Genomic DNA, 17,770 nt, shown 5'->3' with positions numbered 1-17,770 from the left:
GCAATTCAAGGACCTTAATGTCTTAGTAAGTTGTCTTAGTGGTAACTTCCTCTGTTGGAGAGTGTTTACTTGTTAACATTCCAGTTGCTGACTGTTAATACTGGAGTAGCTATAAGGGCCAGAGGGGGACACCATAACCCCAGCGCACCTTCTTAGCTCAGTTAAAGGTTCTCCACTTCTTCAAGCCCAAGCTGCACTAGGAAAGATACATAAATAGAATTACATCAGTCTTATCTGTCTGAATTGCAGAGTATTGCAAAAGTGAAGACCATCAATCAATTAAGTCACTTTATTTACCAAAAAAATAAAAGTGCAGAACAGGGACTCAACTGCTGACAGGAAGTAACTAAACTAAACTCTGGAGAGAAAAACGAATTGTCTTAAGCCCTGGTTCCCAACCGGTGGGCCAGGATAAGATAAGATAAGATAAGCCAAGATAAATCCGAGGGGTCACCAGATCATTAAAGGGAAAAGAAGGGGAAAACATATGTTTATTTATTTTAAATTTCCTTTATAGCCACACTAGCAGCATGGAAATTTCATACATACATTCATGTCCCCCTCAGAATGAATTGTAATAACTTTGGTGATCTTTTCATCATCAGGTCAAAATTTCAGTTTGTCCAGTGCTACCAATGACATTCGCATCATCCTCAGCTGTACTTTGTGTTTAGTGCTAATCAGCGAATGTTAGCATGCTAACACAAAAAACTAATATGGGAAACATGGTAAACATTTTACCTGATAAACAAAGCATGTCAGCATTGTAATTGTGAGGATGTTAGCATGCTGATGTTAGCATTTAGCTCAAGGCACTGCTGTGCCTAAGGAGAGCCTGACAGAGCCGCTAGCATGGCTGTAGACTCTCAGTCAGTTTACCTTTCCCCTGTCTACTTTTTGCTTTTTTCATGTAATGGATACTGGATACTGTCACCCCTTCAGGCCTCTAAACATCTTCCAAATAATATAAATCAAAGAAGAAAAATCTCTCTTTGGTTGAACTGCTCAGATCCCATGTTCCCACTAAGGCCATAAGGGTCACAAGTAGAGTAATAGTTTGAAATATCATGAATGTGGATCATGTGTACTATGAAATATTTCTGAATGGATGCCTCCATTGGAAATCTTATGGATAACCATGACAGCAGAATTACATGTCTTACACACTAAATTACACATTTATTGAAAATCTTTATTCAAGTGGATTGTTTTAATGAGGCAAATTAACTCACAACTCAATTTAATTTGTCTCAGGAATGAAAAAAAAACCTTTTCGAAACTGTTTTGTCTGAAAATTGTATTTCATCCTCAGTGATCCATTGCAGTATATATTTGTTTTATATACATTTTTGTGTGTCTATTTGTGTGTGTTTTGATATGTTGAAGCAATTTTTAAACCAAATTGTTTCAGTACACGGCTGATTATGGAATTACAAACTGTAACTTGAGCCACAATTAGATGTAATTGTAGTTTTGACAGTTTGTACTTGTGTAGACAAATACCACACAGTAGCATAACAACTAAATATGTGTGTTCCCTCTGGAAATGTGAGACGAAAATGCCGCATTTAGCAGCACTATAATCCGTCAGCTGTCATATAACACAAAATGTAAGGCTATCAAGTGAACGAATTCCTGTGGTTATCACCCAGTTACTGTATATAACATAGTATTAACACTCTGCACAAAGGGTCTTCACACAAAAAGGCTCTAGTCTGTACAGGCTTTCTTTGTGTTACCATGGAAGTTTCCACTGCCAGCCAGGAGTGAGACGGGGCATACAGGCATGTCTAATGGCAGGTACATGGAATAAGGGAATAAGTGTGGAGAATTTTTTTCTTTGACTGACTCAGAGTCCAAATGAAATACAGCTGTTTTACAGACACGACACTGGACTGCCCCCATCTCTCTCTGCGTCTTTTCTTGTTGTCCCTCTGTTTCTCTGTCTCTGCCCTTCAGTTTCACAACAGTGAGCTAAATAACAATGATAAAGACAAACCACAACTGACTATAACTTCGTCTTAGTATCAGTACCAACATAGATAACTCTAGAGCATCTAATGTACTGTATCTGACCAATGTGAAAGCTGCACAAATTACATACTGTTACTGGCAAATGTTTCTTCAAATAGTGTCCTTGTCAGAAAGGATTTTACCAAGACTACAGCCACGCTAGCAGCTCTGTGAGGCTATACTTCAGCACAGCGGTACTTTGAGCGAACTGCTTATTTCAGTATGTTAACGTGCTCACAATAACAATGCTTGCTAATGTTTAACAGGTATTATGTTTACTGTGTTCATCATCTTAGTTTAGTGTGCTAGCATGCTAATATTTGCTAGCACTGTATATGAAGTACAGATGAGGTATTTTGCTGGTATTTTGTTCATTAAACAAAGTATTTGACAAATTAAATTCTGCAACTGATGATGGCGCTAGATGTTAGGGATCACCAAAGCTATTAAAACTCCCGAGGGGTACGTGAATGTCTGTATCAAATATCATAACAATCCATCAAATAGTTATAAATATATTTCACTTAAAACCATAAAGGTCAGCCTCATGGTGGCACTAGAGTAAAAGTCAGGGGATCACCAAAGTCACTAGGATTCATCCTCTAGACACCATGAATGTCTGTCGCAAATTTCATGTTAATCTATTCAACTGCTGAGATATGTCAGTCAAGTGGTGAACTGACCGACAGACCAACAATGTAATCACTAGAGCCACGCTGCTAGCATGGCTAAAAAGTAGTTTTGAGATAAATGCCCATGGATTTTTGGAAAAAAATTTTTTTGTCTTGGTCCATAAACTCAGCCCATAAATAATGATGTAAATACAAAAAAAACTGGAGATACATGGTTCTCACTTGACAGCAATAATATGTATACAGTATTCTCCACATTACAGTACCCCTGCTCTTTCTAGGCTTTTCTGGCATTTATTAACCTCTTGGGATAATCTGGCTGGATTCCAGCTTGTTGATTGGGACATCCTGGCTGCCGTCCAGCTTCTCAACTCTCAACAGGCTCAGTCCTCCCATGTTCTGCACCGGGCCATTTGGTTTAGCAATGTGTTTTCAGTCAGCTCATGACATGTATGCATCAGCATGTTTATGTACTGTGGTAGTTTATGCGTCGACAGCAAGAAGTCACCATGGACCTTTGGATATCAAACATGACACACTGACTAATGAGGTACATCATGGGGGGGTACCACAGAACTGAGTAAGCAGTACACGCAAAGAAGAAATGATGGTGACTTTTGGATTTTAAGGCTCTATTTGATTTTCTTTTATCAAAATTGAGCATATATTTTTCATGACCTTTGGAATTAGCTTGAAAAGATAAGATTGTACATCATGTTTTTAAATTGTTCAAGACTTTGCTATAACATGCTTTGGTTATCATCATCATCTTCAGGATAATAGACAGCTCAGTGTCATAAATGTTTACTATACTTTTCCATGATCACCTTAACATACTTTAACATCCCCTATGGATGTAGTTATGACAAAACAAGCCATCAAAGTATTTGCAAGAACTACTTGGCCCACATTAAGGATGGATTTAGAAACCCAGGAGTTTTATTTTCTTTCTGGATTCTATGTAACAGAATACTGCCGCTACCTTGGAAGCATTTGCTTTTCGTCATTACTGTGTGCCACATCACTGACAGAATTGTTGTTTAAGCAAAATCCCTTAGAGGGGAACAGAAAACACTCCAGTGACAAGCAGTTGGAAAATGTTGCGACCCTGGAAGGAGCTAGTGGCTGCTCTGCCCAGAATGAATTTCCATGTTAGTTCAGTGGAAGCATCATTGCTGTGAAAACATGACAGTTACAGTGGTTTGTATGTAACCTGTCTCTACCAGGGTCTGCAGCACAGTATATACCAGATAGTGACTGTGTGTTAACTTTAGGAACTTTAAAGTTTGCGTAGAGACCACTTGTGCATTTAAAGTCCTGATAGTTAAAGCACTTTCATCTTTGGTTAGGATTTTAACATCATAGACAAATGTTTCCCATGACGGGCAAATAGCTTAAACATCCATTATTCAAGTCAGAATCCAAAGGTGATTGAGCATTTTCCATTCCTGCCACCTCACTATAGAACAATTTGTAAAATACAGTTGTTAGGTCTTCCCCATGTATTGCAACTTTTAAATCCTGTCTCAGTAGTACACCCCAAGACTTGTAAACAGCCTTTGATGTGTAAAATTGGTGGCGTTTCCCTTTAAGACTCATCATTTTATGGCTGTTCACAGTTCCTCACATAGCGTGATATCATGATTACTTTTATGTTGTCTGTTACACTTAAGGTTTGGCTTTAAGGTTTAAAATGATCTCTATATAAATTGACTTAATTATTCTCATGATGGCCAAGTTTAACCGGGGGAGTGAGACAGCTGCTGAAGTGCCTGTTCTGGTAGTGTAATTAATTAGCCTAAAGTACCCTAGTTGTGTATAGTTTGAATAGTGTTAAAATGTGGTTACAATTCTGTCAACACTCAGTAACCAGTAAGAATACAGAAGGTGTAACAATGTGCTGACACACCAATATGGATCTAAACAAACATGTTAAGCCTGAAAATAAGTCCAGTCATCAGTAGTCTCAGAATGCAGATTGATGACAGTAATGGTCATGTCAAGGTCACGATAAGGCTGCTTTTAAGATTCATGCTTTTATTTTTAATCACACAATCTGAGATACAGTTTAGTTTAGTATGAAAAGTATGTGGGGAGATTGCACGTACAAGAGTCTGTTCTTGTATGTTAGTTGTGGGGGGTTTGTAGAAAAGTTAATTATTGAAACAAAGTGAGTGAAAGGGTTTTGACTCTGAGAAAGTATTTGAAATTCAGTGACCTTGCAACCACGAGGAACACACATATGATACAGCCACTACAGTCGAGTTCATATTCTAATGAACACAGAAATACCGGCCTTGATTTGCTCTTGACCCAGAACCTGCAGACAGTCGGCTGCTTGTTTACATGGTGTGATGTTGTCCTTTAAGCAGTGTGTGGTTAGGACCGGGGGGGTGGCTTTCTCTGATGGAGCTCTCCACACTGAATCCCAACATGAGGCTCTCAGCACATATAAGGACAACAGTGGCCTGTATATCCATGTCTGGGTCCACGGCTGGGCCCCTTTGAGGTGGTCAGACTTGATGTTTGCACAGATGTGTGGGTCCAAAGCTGAGAGGCCAAACCCCCAGTACCCCTCTGGTGGTCCTGGCCCACCACTGACTTGGAAGGATGGAGCCTCTTTTGGCTACACATTGAGTCCCATCACGTGTGACGTGACTTAAAGGGACAGAGCAAGGCCTCTGATACACTTCAGTCATAGGAAGATGTGAGTCCAGCTAAAGAATTTTTGTAGCTTCCCACAGTGGAAACAATAGATCTACCCAAAATTCCAAGGGACATGTTTTGACCACAGCCTGGCGCTTTAGAGGATGACATGACCCAAAGGCATTATCTGCTTTTCTTGTCTACTAGACTTTAATCTGTCAAAAGAGAATTTAGGCTCAGTGGTTCAGCATAATCTTTATAACATATTCAGAAGCATAGTGATCAAGAAAACATGTATTTATTTTACATAACATGAAGATAATTTCAGAATTTTAATGCAGTGCAAAATGGCAAAATGATTGGTGCACAGGGACATGTTGAAAACCTTGACTTGCTGTTTCAAGATCTTAGCAATTACTCAAGTGAGTACAATGCTCTGAGCCAGAGCGAAAATACCCAAGTTTTAATAAACCAAAGTTTACATTTTGGAGTTTGTCAAGGTGGGGCTCATTTTATTTGCTTCATATATTGTTGGATAGTTTAATCTATAATAATGCATCATATTTTATAAACTGTTCCAAGTACACATGTTTTGTAAGTAAAATCATAATGTAGTGGAGGAAAAAGGGCAATATTTCCCTTTGAATTGTAGTCGAGTAGAAGTATAAATACCCTAAAATAGAAAGAGTCAAGTATAAGTATCTCAAAATTGAACTTAAGTACTGTACCTGAGTAGATGTACTTCACCACTGCCAAATCTTAAGGCAAATTTGATATTAAGACAATCAAATATTTTAAACTTCTGTTTTTGCTCAGGCTATTTATTTTATAACCTTCCTGTATTACATTTAGTGTCAAGCAGGTGAAAATAGAGAATGGGACCCAAACGCAGAGTAGGAGGCATAGTAGGTGCAGATAAAGGATTTAATGGAGTTAACAATGTTTACAAGGGTAATCAGGAAGGCAGAGATCAGCAAACCAGTCCAAACAGGCAAATAAATCCAGGGAGAAGGCAAAAATCCAGAGACACACAATGAGTACAAGAAAACATGCACAACAAAAACCTGAACACTTGACACCAGGTTCAACAACAATCTGACACTGAACAAAGGAAACACTCTGACTTAAATACACCCAGGGAGGGGAGACAACGAGACACAGATGAAACCAGTTGAAACAGGTGAGAACAATCACAGCAATCACATACAGGAAGCAAAACTACCAGACACAAGAGGGCAAGAGGGAGGCAGAATATTACAAAATAAAACAGGAAATAACAGAGCAAAAATCCAAAACCATGACATCCTGTCTGATGAAGTGTTACAGGTTTCTACAAATTTCTTCTATAAATTTCTTCTGTATAATCTGATTTAAAGTTTGTTCCATCTGCAGAAAGATCTTTATTGCCAAGCTGCCCTCTCACTCTGCTTGCCAGAGGCTACTTGGTCAGTTCCAATGAAGTCAAGTAAACATCCTGCCTATAGTACAGTGTTTAGCAATGTATCACATGTTGTTGGTGTTTTTCAGGACGTAGTTAGACTACTGAATATCTGTGACATGAATGACCAAACTTTTCACTGCACTGTGGTTTTAGGTTGGATAGCAATGAGGAATGACGCAGAAGTGGAATGGTACTGTTTTGTTTTGGTTTCTCTGTTATGGCTAACACATGTGCAGTGTTTTTAAAGTTTCATAGTGAGTCGTCTTACCTATTCATGAAAGCAAGTGTTTTCAATTGATATTTGGCTGAAGAAAGGCACAGTGTGTCCCACTTTAGACATTCAGTACTAAACTTAGTTATGAAATGAAAAAAACATGTGATTTCATTTTTGAATGAAAACCTTTGGTGTATTTTTGTTAACTCACTGCTCCAGTTGCACAATATCTAGAGTTACTACTGCTTCTCAACATTGTATTCTGATACTAGGATGAAGCAGACTTAGTGCATACTGAAAACTGATTTGTGACACAAATTCTGTTGTATGTTGCAGGAATTCAGGAAGGTACGGAGTGCACCAAGTGTAAAAATGACTGGGCACTGAGGGCAGCTATTGCACTGCTCTATGTGCTGTGTGCCCTGCTCACCATAGCAGTGGCTGTCCTCGGATACAAAGGTAAGTCAAAACTGAAGTCATAAATTGTAATACTTAGTTAAGTTATTTAGTTTTTCATGTTTCTGAACCTTGACCTCCATAGTACAGATTTAAAGCTGTGGTCACATTACACAAATCCAAGTACATTCAGTCTTACATTCAATGCAAAATTACTCAAATAAGACAATGATAAGATGGGTTTTAAACCCACAGCCTTGATTCATTTTCACAAGTCCACTTTTTTTACAACCTACTAGTATCCAATGGTTCTTAAATAGTCAGAAAGTCTTAAATTGTACATGTTTAAGGCATCAATGAGGTATTAGATATCTTATTTTATACCAACCTTCTGTTGTTTTTAGCCACGCTAGCTTTAGGGCTCTAGGGATAGAAATGTGCATCATTGGCCCTAAACTTTCAAGACTGACAAGTGTTGACAAATATTGGATAGATTTCCATTACATTTTGTATATAGATTCAATGTCCCCAGAGGATGTATCCTACTGACTTTTCATCTAGCACCATGATCAGGTCAAAAATTTTTGTCCAAAACTTTTTATGTTTAAGACCAAAAACCTGCAGTAGAAAGTGTTAGCATGCTAACATGCTAAACTAAGATTGCGGCCATGGTAAACATTACCTGTTAAACATCAACCTGTTAACATTGTCATTGTAAGCATGTTTAGCAAGCTGACTTTAGCATTTAGCTCAAAGTATCAACACCCTCAAGAGTTGCCAGCACGGCTGTAGAATATTAGTCTTGTTATCTTGTCTCTTTTGATTAAAAACTTCAAAAGGGTCTCCTGGTAAAATTATCAATTCAAGTTTTGATGTTCTTATTGTCAGCATAGAGAGATACTTATAGAGAGATATTTGTCGATAATTTTCTTTAAAAACACCATAAATGAAATATCACAATGAAAATATGTAAACTCTATTTTTAGCAAATTTTCCCTTTACTTCCTTCGTCATGTACAATCGCCCTCTGCCTTTGTCTTTCTCTCTGAGGTTTGATGAAAGTCAACAGGTCGTATCACTGGAAACTAAATCCAACCAAGTCCAAATCAGAATGTTTAGCCTAAGATTTACCACTTGAAGAGACTCCCTTGACAGGATCCATTGTTTACTCTCCATTGAATTGATAGGGGTCTTCTGTCTGTTCCTGAGTCCAGGATGAAAACTAAGGGGGACAGAGCTTTTGCCATCAGGGCCCCGAGGCTCTGGAACAACTTGCCCGAAGAAATTAGGTTGTCTGAGTCAGTGTCTTCTTTTAAGTCTCTTCTCAAAACACATTTTTATCAGAAAGCATATCCTGATTTTACCTGAACTGGCTGTTTATTTTATTGCTTTTGTGTATTTTATGTATTTTATATTTCATCCTTCACTGTGGTATTTTATTTCTCTTGTTGTGAAGTACTTTGTACTTTGTTTTGATAAGTGCTATAAAAGTTTTATTATTTTTAGTATTATTTATATATTTCGGAGATTAGCCATAGCTTGAGACTATAAACACATCTGTTGTGCAACATTGTCCTTACTGCAGCCCATTTTTCCTGTTCCTCCCTTTTTGAACCAAGGAAATGATGTTAAATAGACACAGAAAGGAATTCCAGTTATCGCAGGCACCATCAATATGGAATGCACTTTATGTATTGTCAATCTTACACATTTGTGACCCCAATCAATCATAGAAAACCTGTCAAAATATCCTTGAGCAAAATATTGAAGCCCACCTGCTACAGAAGACGATGACTTTATTTTAAATATGGTCTACAAATACAGATCTAAATCTGAATCATGCCTTGTTAGTGCTGTCAGGACTGTTTTGGGTTTCCAGCTTTGGATCTGTGTTAGTTTGGAACCCATGTGATTTTGATGGTTTGGCTCTAATGTCTACCAGATGACCATGCAGCGACTACCCTGGCTTAACAGCCCAGAGGAGTTTTTATGGCATAGTAGCAATTTGTTGTCTCATGAACCACAGGTTGACTCACAAATGGCTGCAAGTGTCCAAAATAGTTAGAGGTTGCAAGAAACCAGTGTACGCTGGGTTCTGTGTTGTGTTTTTCTCTTCTGCACCCTTTAAACAGCTTATACTGTAGTTTACCAGCAAACTGCACTAATCAAGATGTTTCTTGGTCTTGGCCCTCCAAATTACCCATTTTGTTAAAAGTTAAAAGCATTGTTTGCGTTACCTGCTGTGATCTGCTTCTGCAGCATTGATCAGCATTAATCTGCTTGGCCTCATGTTGGGTAACCGCTCAAGTATGGCTCATAACTTGGGTCACAATAGGCAGCCAATAAGCCATACTCAAATTAGCAAGCTTATATAACTCGTAATGCTTTTCCAATACAGGATTGGGGTGGGGGGTGGTGGTGGTGGGGTGGGGGGTGGTGGTGGTGGGGTGGGGGGGTGGGGGGGTGAAAGATTAAAAGAGTGGAATAAGAAATAAGAAGGTATGTTAGACATCAGGGAGGAATATTGTGTGGCAGGCATTTCTGTTTTTGTCACTACTATCAAGGGCCGGTCTCAGTGCTGTAGCAATATAATATTCTTGAAGGTACTCAAAAAGATAAAGAAATTAGCATTTTAGAGGGAAAGAGAAGGAGATGAGACAGCATGCTCCCAACTCTTTGAAATTGGACCTATGTGTTTTTGTTTGTCCCAAGTGCATGTTGTTGTTTTGTGTTTTTGTCACTTCTGGGGCCTGTTGCACAAAAGTAGGATAAGGGATTAAGCCAGGATATCTTGGTGATCCTGGCTCAATTGATCCCTAATCCGGTTGCACTAAAGCTGGATAGGGTGCAGGAGGATATGTTATGGTATAAATTACCATGGAGATTTATTCTGTGGAGCTAGCCTGCTCCAGACCAGGCTAAATTCCAGGATCTATTTAATCTCATCCCTAATGTCAGTCAGCAGTCGCCACAAATGGAAACCAATAGTTATTTCACTGCTCACTATACATTGTTATCACATATAACTAGACCCACTGTCATTATTTAAACGTTTGTGATCATTAATTTCAATCATTTTGGATAAATAATGATTTTTAGATGATGTTGCTATCATTAGATAATTTACAGTTTCCAATAGACTATAAGGCTATATATAAAATGATAGAATATTAGGGCCACAGAGGGAAAAAAAAAAAAGACAAGTCATAATATTGTAACCAGTTGTTTTAAAGGAGGACAGTTGTTAAAATGACAGATGTGGGGCATTTCGTGAAATTGTACTTCAGTATGGTTTCATAAACAAAGACATGCTGATGTGCCAGAATATGAAGTATCACATTGTCATAACTATCAAAACTGTAAAAAGAATATGTTGCTTTTCTGCAGAAAGAACCAGCCTCATAAATTTATGACTTTATCCTTTTTCCTCAGTGGGGCCCTAGTACTCTGTCATATAAACAAATACACATTCCATATGAATATAAAAACACAATGTGTAACATTATGTTCCTTTATTGAATAAGGACAAAACAAAGCAGGTAAACTATCAGCTCCTTTCAAACTGAAGTCACAGTGACTCTACAAGATGGAAAGCACAGAATCAAAGCATATTATACAAAATGATACATACACATTCAAAGGTCTGTATATAACACACCCTGCATGTCTGCACACTAAAATAAATGCAGGACAAATCCATACACATCAACTGAACAGACAAATGAATGGATGCAGTAGCCTCCCTGCAGCCTTGTATTACACACAGTATACCGCACAAACATCATAAGAGGCCAAATTCGTAAAAAACCAACCCAAAAACCCCTATTTCCTCTGCCACAGCAGGACATTTTTTACCTAAATTGAAAGCACACATACTAACTAAAATAATTCAACACATATTGGTCACCTCAGCAGCCGACCACTGTCGTCATCAGGGAAGATTGCCGGATTGTCCCAGTCCATGGCTGGTGGCACTCTGGGGGCCCTCTCCTTCCTCAGGCAGGCCACATTGTGGAGGACAGCACAAGCCACAGTAATATCACATGCCCTAACAGGGTTGACCCTTAATTTGTGAAGGCAGTGAAAGCGTGCCTTCAGGAGGCCAAAGGTCATTTCAACTCTGGCCCTGGTCCTGGCATGGGCATGGTTGTAGGCCTGCTGTGCTTCCTGGGGTCTGTGAAAGGTGTCAGGAGAAAAGGCTGGCAGCCATACCCCCTGTCTCCCAGCAACACACCAGAGAATTCACCTGTCAACACAAAATCTCATCATTACTACCTCATAAACACAGTGATATTCTTGACACAGCCATGATGGTTATAAATAGGGGTTGTGTGGCTTACCTTGTGATAGGCACTGATAGATTTCAGAGGCCCGAAAGATTCTGGAGTCATGGACTGAGCCAGGCCATTTTGCCACAACATTGCTGATCACACAGTCAGCATTGCAGACCATCTGAAATCATAAGATGAGGAATATTACACCAATCAGTGCACATCATTGGCAATGCAGAGTGTTCGTCAATGGACAATATCAAAAGTTATGTTCACCTGAACATTAATGCTGTGAAAGGATTTCCTATTCACAAAATCGGCCTCATGGGCACCTGAGGGGGCTTTTATCCTTATGTGTGTGCAGTCCACTGCACCAATGACATTGGGGAAACCTGTCACACAAAGTAATGAGTATCCTACTATGTGTTAACAGTTGTCCTGTAATTTGTAGATCCTCTTACCTGCAATCCTATAGAACTCCTCTTTCATGTCACAGAGTCTTCTGTGGCCAGGGAAGGAGATGAAGACATCTGCTAATGCTTTGATAGCCAGACACACACTCCTTATTGTGCGGCAAATTGTGGCCTTGTTCAGCTGTTCTGCATCCCCACTGAGTACAGGAAGGCTCCACTAGCAAAAAGCGCAAGGCCACACAAACCATTTGCTCCACACTCAGTGCATGGCTCCGTGCAGTGCGGTGCTTAATCCTGGGACCCAGTAGTCTGCATAGATACCTGATGCCATCTGCAGAAAACCTGTATCTTTCATATAGATGGTCATCAGGGAAGGCCAGTGGGTCCAACCGGTCCCTGAAGACCCTTTCTCGCCTGAAGGCTCTCCTCAGCACAAGTGCTTCTTCATCCACCACATCTCGCAAGAATGGGCATGCCATTGTCAGAGCAGAAAGGAACACACAATTTTGGGCCTTCATATAGGCTAGTGGCCACACCTGGTGCTGGGGGGGTGGGCAAAAGAGGCTGGTGCCTTATAACGATGACTTGGTTGTACTGATTGCTGTGAAAATAAAATATACCTTAGAAAGATGCCACCGTCCTGTGTGCTCACAATAAGAGCTCATATGTCATGGCTCACTTGACTTTACGAGAATATACCTAATTTTTATTTTGAGCTGTGTCATCTTCTTGGAGCTGGGGGAGGAAAGAAAAATAATGATTAATACATTTGTGTTACAGTTAGCATACAGTGTACATTGAAGGCATATCTCACCTCCCTCTCAAGTTTTTTTATTTCAAGGTCCAGTTTCCTAATTGTCCTCTTTTTTATTTCGGACTCCAGTGCAAGATTTTCTATCTTTTTCTTCTTGTACTGAATGTCTATGTCTGCCAGTTCTATTTGGCGCGGAGGTGGTTGCCATACAACTTTCTGATAGCTTGTGAGCTCTGTGAACACAATACAATTAGCGCAGCTGGAATTTGGCAGGATGTGGTGTCCTTTTATTAATACGCACTATGTTGCCAGGCTGGTTTTCCCACTGTATAGCATCTGGGTCCTGTAAAAGAAATTAGATTTTTGATTTTGATGAGGACTCTCACCATTGTAGAGTAAATAGTACTTTCACAGTCTTAACATGATACCTCATGCCTTCTGGAATCCACAGAGATGGTCTCTCCTCATCATCGTCTCCATCATGTGCTGTTGCTGCTGCACTGGGGCTTTCACCCTATCACATTTAATCGGATTCATATTGAAGCTAGTAGACAAGACATGCCAGGCCTACAGTATGCCTTTGATGGAGTACTCACTGGATCAGCATCGCCTGGTGCTTGTGCTGGTGGCTCTAACAGGAACACAGTGCTTCCAGACACTGCAAGGCAATAGGTAAACCAAAGTCAGACAGTCCAAATTGATTCAATATGAATGTGGTTGTATTCCATGTAGAGATGGAAGGACATACCTTGAATGAAGCGGGTGGCATCTTGGGAGGAACCTATGCTCGTCTCTTTCCCCCCAGGGATCCCCTCTAAGACGGGCCTGCCTTTATTTAGCTCCAAGGCCATGTCCTCTGCTGGGGTAAGGTCAGCCTTTGGTGACCCACCACCCGTGCCTTGTCTGTGGGTATTCTTTTTCACTGCTAAAACAGTACAGACAATGTGTGAGCAGGCACCTTCTGGGTACAATATATGCTTGTGCTTTGTTAAATATTAGTCAGGGACCATACCATTCTGCAGAATGTTCTTGTATTTGATTTTGACCTGCTGCCATGTCCGCTTTGGCCCGTTCATGTTTAATCTACATCACACGCACACACACATTCTTTATCACAAGAACATTTAATGGAGTCACACTGACAAAAATGACTTGGTATTTTTGTATTGTTTTCAGTAAAAATATATAAAAAAAAAAAAAAACTCTAAAGATGTATTTTCTTGATTTTCTAAATGACCTAGCAAAATAAGTATAGGTTTAGACCAAAAATATAAACTTCAAGTAAATGTGTGCTTAAAACAAGCAAAAAATTTAAATATCTGTCAATATAATAAGAAAAATTCTCTTGAAATAAGTTTACTTTTTCCATAAACACTTACTTTTAGAAAAGTTCTCTTGTTTCACTGGCAGAGTTTTTTGCTTATTTTCCTAGGTTATTTTGCTCTAGAAAATATTTAAGATTTTTTTAGATATTTTTTTGACTGAAAACAAGACAAAAATACTAAGTAAGAAAGACATTTTTGCAGTGCAGTGAGCAACCAACCTTGGGTCCTTTGAAAGGCGCTATATAAATTAAAGTGATTATTATTATAGCTCATCTATGTATTCAAGAAAATTTTATTTATATAGCACTTTTCACAATTGTTTCATTCTGTCAAAGTTGCTTTACATTAATAAAAGCAGGGGAAACACAAAAACCGGTGGACAACATAATAAGCAGAGTACAACGGCTAAGATTAAACCGTACTGAGCGTAGTAACGTAAAATAATAATGTAAGGCTTTAATAATAATATATCATAGCTTTATACAGTGTGATGGAGTTACGTTACACAATTTCACTCATATATGCAGTGCATTTCAATAAAAAATTTAACCGTTTCATAATTACAGTACAACTGCGTTTTTGGAGATGTGAATTAAATATTTGATTTGTAATTGTGATGTTTCAGCGGAGCGGTGAGTGTGTAATTGTGCACTACTTACGCATTCAGGCGGTCTGCAATACTTTGCCACGCTTTTTCTCTTTGCTTTATCACTGTGGCGGTGTTGCCTTTCTTCTTAATTATATCTTTTACCTCCTCGTATGCCTCCATGAGGATTTGTGCTTCCGACGGGGAAAAGTACGCGGCTCTAGTTGCCATGGTAAATCAGTTAATCTGTGATCTGTGGCGGGGTCTATTTGAGTGAGCCGTGAGCGCGCACCTATCCAGGATTGGTTTCACCTGGCTTAATGAATCCGTGTCTGCTCATCCTGGCTTGGTCTTTGTGCAACCAATTAAGCCTGGACGCACATGTTTTGGCTTTATTGAGCTCAGCTGAGTCATTTATCCCGGATGTCTTAATTCTACTTTTGTGCAACAGGACACTGGAATGATAACAGCTGAAAGCTTAGGATGTTTTCCAGTGCAGTTTTTAGACGGCCACATACCGACAGAAAAACAAACCATGGAGCAGGAGAGGAGATGGACTCTTGTTGCAGATGTGAGGAAAAAGAAAGTGGAACCAGAGTTAGAGTGTACTAGTGTGGTATTTGTTACGTGTTTGACATTGTTTATACTCATGAAGTGGAATTTGTGAATGTACTCTGAAAATTGAGATTTGTATTGATCAACAGATACACAGTTGCCCAGTTACAAAATAACTTAGGAAACTCTTCACCCTGTTCAACATCCTGTGTTCAGAATTGCTGTTTGTGTTTCCAGTTATTCACTGTAGAGAAATGAATACAGCAGCACCCTCTGCTGTTCAAAATCATCTTGGCTGAGTAACTTCTCTGTTTACATGTTAAGGTTTAATGGGATCTATTTATCAAATAAGAAGTCACATTCTTTACTGAAGTAAACTCAGCAATACTGTGTAAATTTACTCCATTACAAGTAAAAGTCTTGCATTCAAAAACCTTCCAAAGTACAAGTATGTAAGTATTATCAGCAACATTTACTGAAGTGATCAGAAGTAAAAGTACTCATTAAGCAGAAGAATGGCTCCTGCCAGTGTTATATTATTATATATTGGATTATTATTACTGATGTATTATTGTGTAAGAAATCAACAGTGCATCATATTTTGCAAGCTGATTATGTTTTTTTATGTAAAATCTTAATCTGAAAAGTGAAGCATTTAGTACTCTGAAATGTCATGGAGTAGATGTATAAAGTAGCGGAAATTGGAAATAATCATGTAAAGCACAAGTACCTAAGGAATACTTAAGTACAGTACTTTAGTAAAAGTACTCAAGGTTGCATCTATCTATTGTATCTCCTATAGACCTCTATAGTCAATAGAAGGTTACATTCCACAGGAAATGCACTTCCTGTTTTAGTGTCTTAGTATCTATGGTTGTGTAAGGTGTTCCTCTTACCAAACAGTAAGGGAAAATACTGCATCAGTATCATAATAATGTCTATTTATCTTGCATAGTTGCTTTTTAAACGTGTGTATTCTGTATGTATCTATTTACATTACACCTTCTCTTTCCTCTTTTGTCAGTGGTCCAGAGAATGGACAATGTCACAGAGGGCATGCAGAATTATGGAGGCAAGATCGATGCTGTGGAGACAGACTTAAAGAAACTAGGTATGTCTCATTGACACAAGATTAGATATCAAATGTGGATAGTTTTAACCTACAATATCTGTAAATTTTGAATGCTGTGTACAAGGAGGTTTTTTTAATTTTTATTAACATCGATATTTTTGTGTGTCACCTTTTCAGATGATCAGACAGGAGAAAAGTCAGTTAATGCCGCAAGTGAAATCAAGACTTTCAAGTCAGATCTGGAAGCATTACAGAACCAACTGAATGATATTGCTGTCAGGGCAACCAGAAACAAGGACATGCTGGATGAACTTCGGATCACAGGAGATGACATGCAAAACGGCCATGTCTCCTTGCAGAGTTTTCTGCAAGGCAACGCTGCCTCACTGCGTGGAGTCAACCAGACCTTGGCCTCCTACAGTGGCATGATTGACGACCTCCAGACAGACACTGCACGGCTCCAGTCAGAGATACAGGGCCAGGTCAAAGAGCAGAGCCAGACCCAGGTTAGCATCAGTGCACTAAACATCAGCCAGTCCCAGCAGCGTAATCTGCTCGGCACGCTGCAGAAGACGGTCGAAGACGCAGGCCAGGCAGTGCAGAAGCTGAAGAATGACTATCAGGGTCTGCAGCAGACAGCCAGGCAGACCCGGGCTGACACAGAGTGGCTAAAGGAAAAGGTCCAGAACCTCCAGGTTTTGGCAGCCAACAACTCAGCCCTGGCCCGGTCCAATGGAGAAGCTCTGGATGACTTGGGGGCTCAGCTCAGCACACTAGCCAGCCAGATCCAGAACACCTCAGCTCTCACTGAGGGGCATGACCAGAGCCTGCGTGAGCTGATGGACCACCAGAGAGACCACGATAACGCCACCTCATCTAAGTTTGATGAGATGGAAGCACGATTAGACAGACATGAGAATGACATGGACCGTGTGACCGGAAACGTGAGCTTTGCCTCGCAGCTCCTAGGTGCCATCAGCTCCGACCTGAATGGCCTGAGGTCCTGCGCTGAGACAGTAATGCGACATTCAGACCTGTTACTGGGGCTGAACACTAGTGTGACAGAGGCCAAGGCAGATAGCAAAGAGCTGCGAGCCCAGCAAGATGAGCTGACAGCCAGGTTGGACAAAGAGGTCAGCAACCTCTCTATGGTGATGGAGGAGATGAAGCTGGTGGACAGTAAGCACTCACAGATCATCACCAACTTCACCATCCTGCAAGGTAAGAGAACAGGACGTACTTGGTGTGTGTCATAAACAACATGGACATAACACACTTGTCCAAATATAAGAGAAAATTGTGACATGCAGATTGAATAATTGTAGGTATTACTCTGGAAATTGATAGTACATTTTTACTAAAATAACAAGTACATTTACCCATTACTCCTTCCATTTTCTTCAATACATTTTTTACACCTGTTTATAAAAACTGTAATAATTCAGTATCTCA

At 39.6% G+C, this 17,770-nt stretch overlaps 2 protein-coding genes across 6 annotated transcripts in view; one reads left to right on the top strand and one right to left on the bottom strand.

Annotated features, from left to right (window-relative positions):
- The window catches only part of colec12 (collectin sub-family member 12), a 36,447-nt gene that overhangs the window by 15,225 nt on the left and 3,452 nt on the right, over window positions 1-17,770 (top strand). The window contains exons 1-4 of one of the 3 annotated variants that reach the window (XM_044221090.1): window positions 6,496-6,617; window positions 7,283-7,405; window positions 16,271-16,357; window positions 16,496-17,539. In XM_044221090.1, the coding sequence (XP_044077025.1) occupies window positions 16,282-16,357; window positions 16,496-17,539 (1,120 nt within the window). In that variant the 5' untranslated portion in view covers window positions 6,496-6,617; window positions 7,283-7,405; window positions 16,271-16,281. Of the gene's footprint in view, window positions 1-6,495; window positions 6,618-6,888; window positions 6,923-7,282; window positions 7,406-16,270; window positions 16,358-16,495; window positions 17,540-17,770 lie in introns of those variants that run through there. The other 2 variants (XM_044221089.1, XM_044221088.1) reach the window with 2 other exon arrangements.
- Window positions 12,323-16,264, bottom strand: LOC122887644. 3 transcript variants are annotated; one of them, XM_044221094.1, is made up of 8 exons: window positions 14,765-16,264; window positions 13,793-13,863; window positions 13,529-13,705; window positions 13,377-13,438; window positions 13,209-13,294; window positions 13,082-13,123; window positions 12,726-12,761; window positions 12,323-12,627 (listed from the first exon to the last, which is right to left on the bottom strand). In XM_044221094.1, exons 1-8 carry the CDS (start codon window positions 14,920-14,922, stop codon window positions 12,471-12,473), a joined length of 789 nt encoding a protein of 262 aa, XP_044077029.1. In that variant the 5' UTR covers window positions 14,923-16,264; the 3' UTR covers window positions 12,323-12,470. The 3 variants fall into 3 exon arrangements, with proteins under 3 accessions (XP_044077029.1, XP_044077031.1, XP_044077030.1); XM_044221096.1 differs by lacking the exon at window positions 13,793-13,863 and having other exon boundaries at window positions 14,765-14,898; XM_044221095.1 differs by lacking the exons at window positions 12,323-12,627; window positions 12,726-12,761 and adding an exon at window positions 12,973-13,013.

This window comes from Siniperca chuatsi, linkage group LG13 (genome assembly GCF_020085105.1).
Source record: "Siniperca chuatsi isolate FFG_IHB_CAS linkage group LG13, ASM2008510v1, whole genome shotgun sequence".
NCBI classification, from domain to species: domain Eukaryota; kingdom Metazoa; phylum Chordata; class Actinopteri; order Centrarchiformes; family Sinipercidae; genus Siniperca; species Siniperca chuatsi.
This window is presented reverse-complemented; position numbering and strand designations above follow the sequence as displayed.

What these genes read in the sequence shown, in the direction of transcription:
- LOC122887644 (XM_044221094.1), bottom strand. Translation starts at nt 14,922, where the DNA reads ATGGCAACTAGAGCCGCGTACTTTTCCCCGTCGGAAGCACAAATCCTC. An exon ending in CACCAGGCGATGCTGATCCA is followed by an intron (nt 13,295 to 13,376) that starts GTGAGTACTCCA and finishes TAAATGTGATAG; the next exon opens with GGTGAAAGCCCCAGTGCAGC. An exon ending in AAAACCAGCCTGGCAACATA is followed by an intron (nt 12,762 to 13,081) that starts GTGCGTATTAAT and finishes TTCCTCCCCCAG; the next exon opens with CTCCAAGAAGATGACACAGC.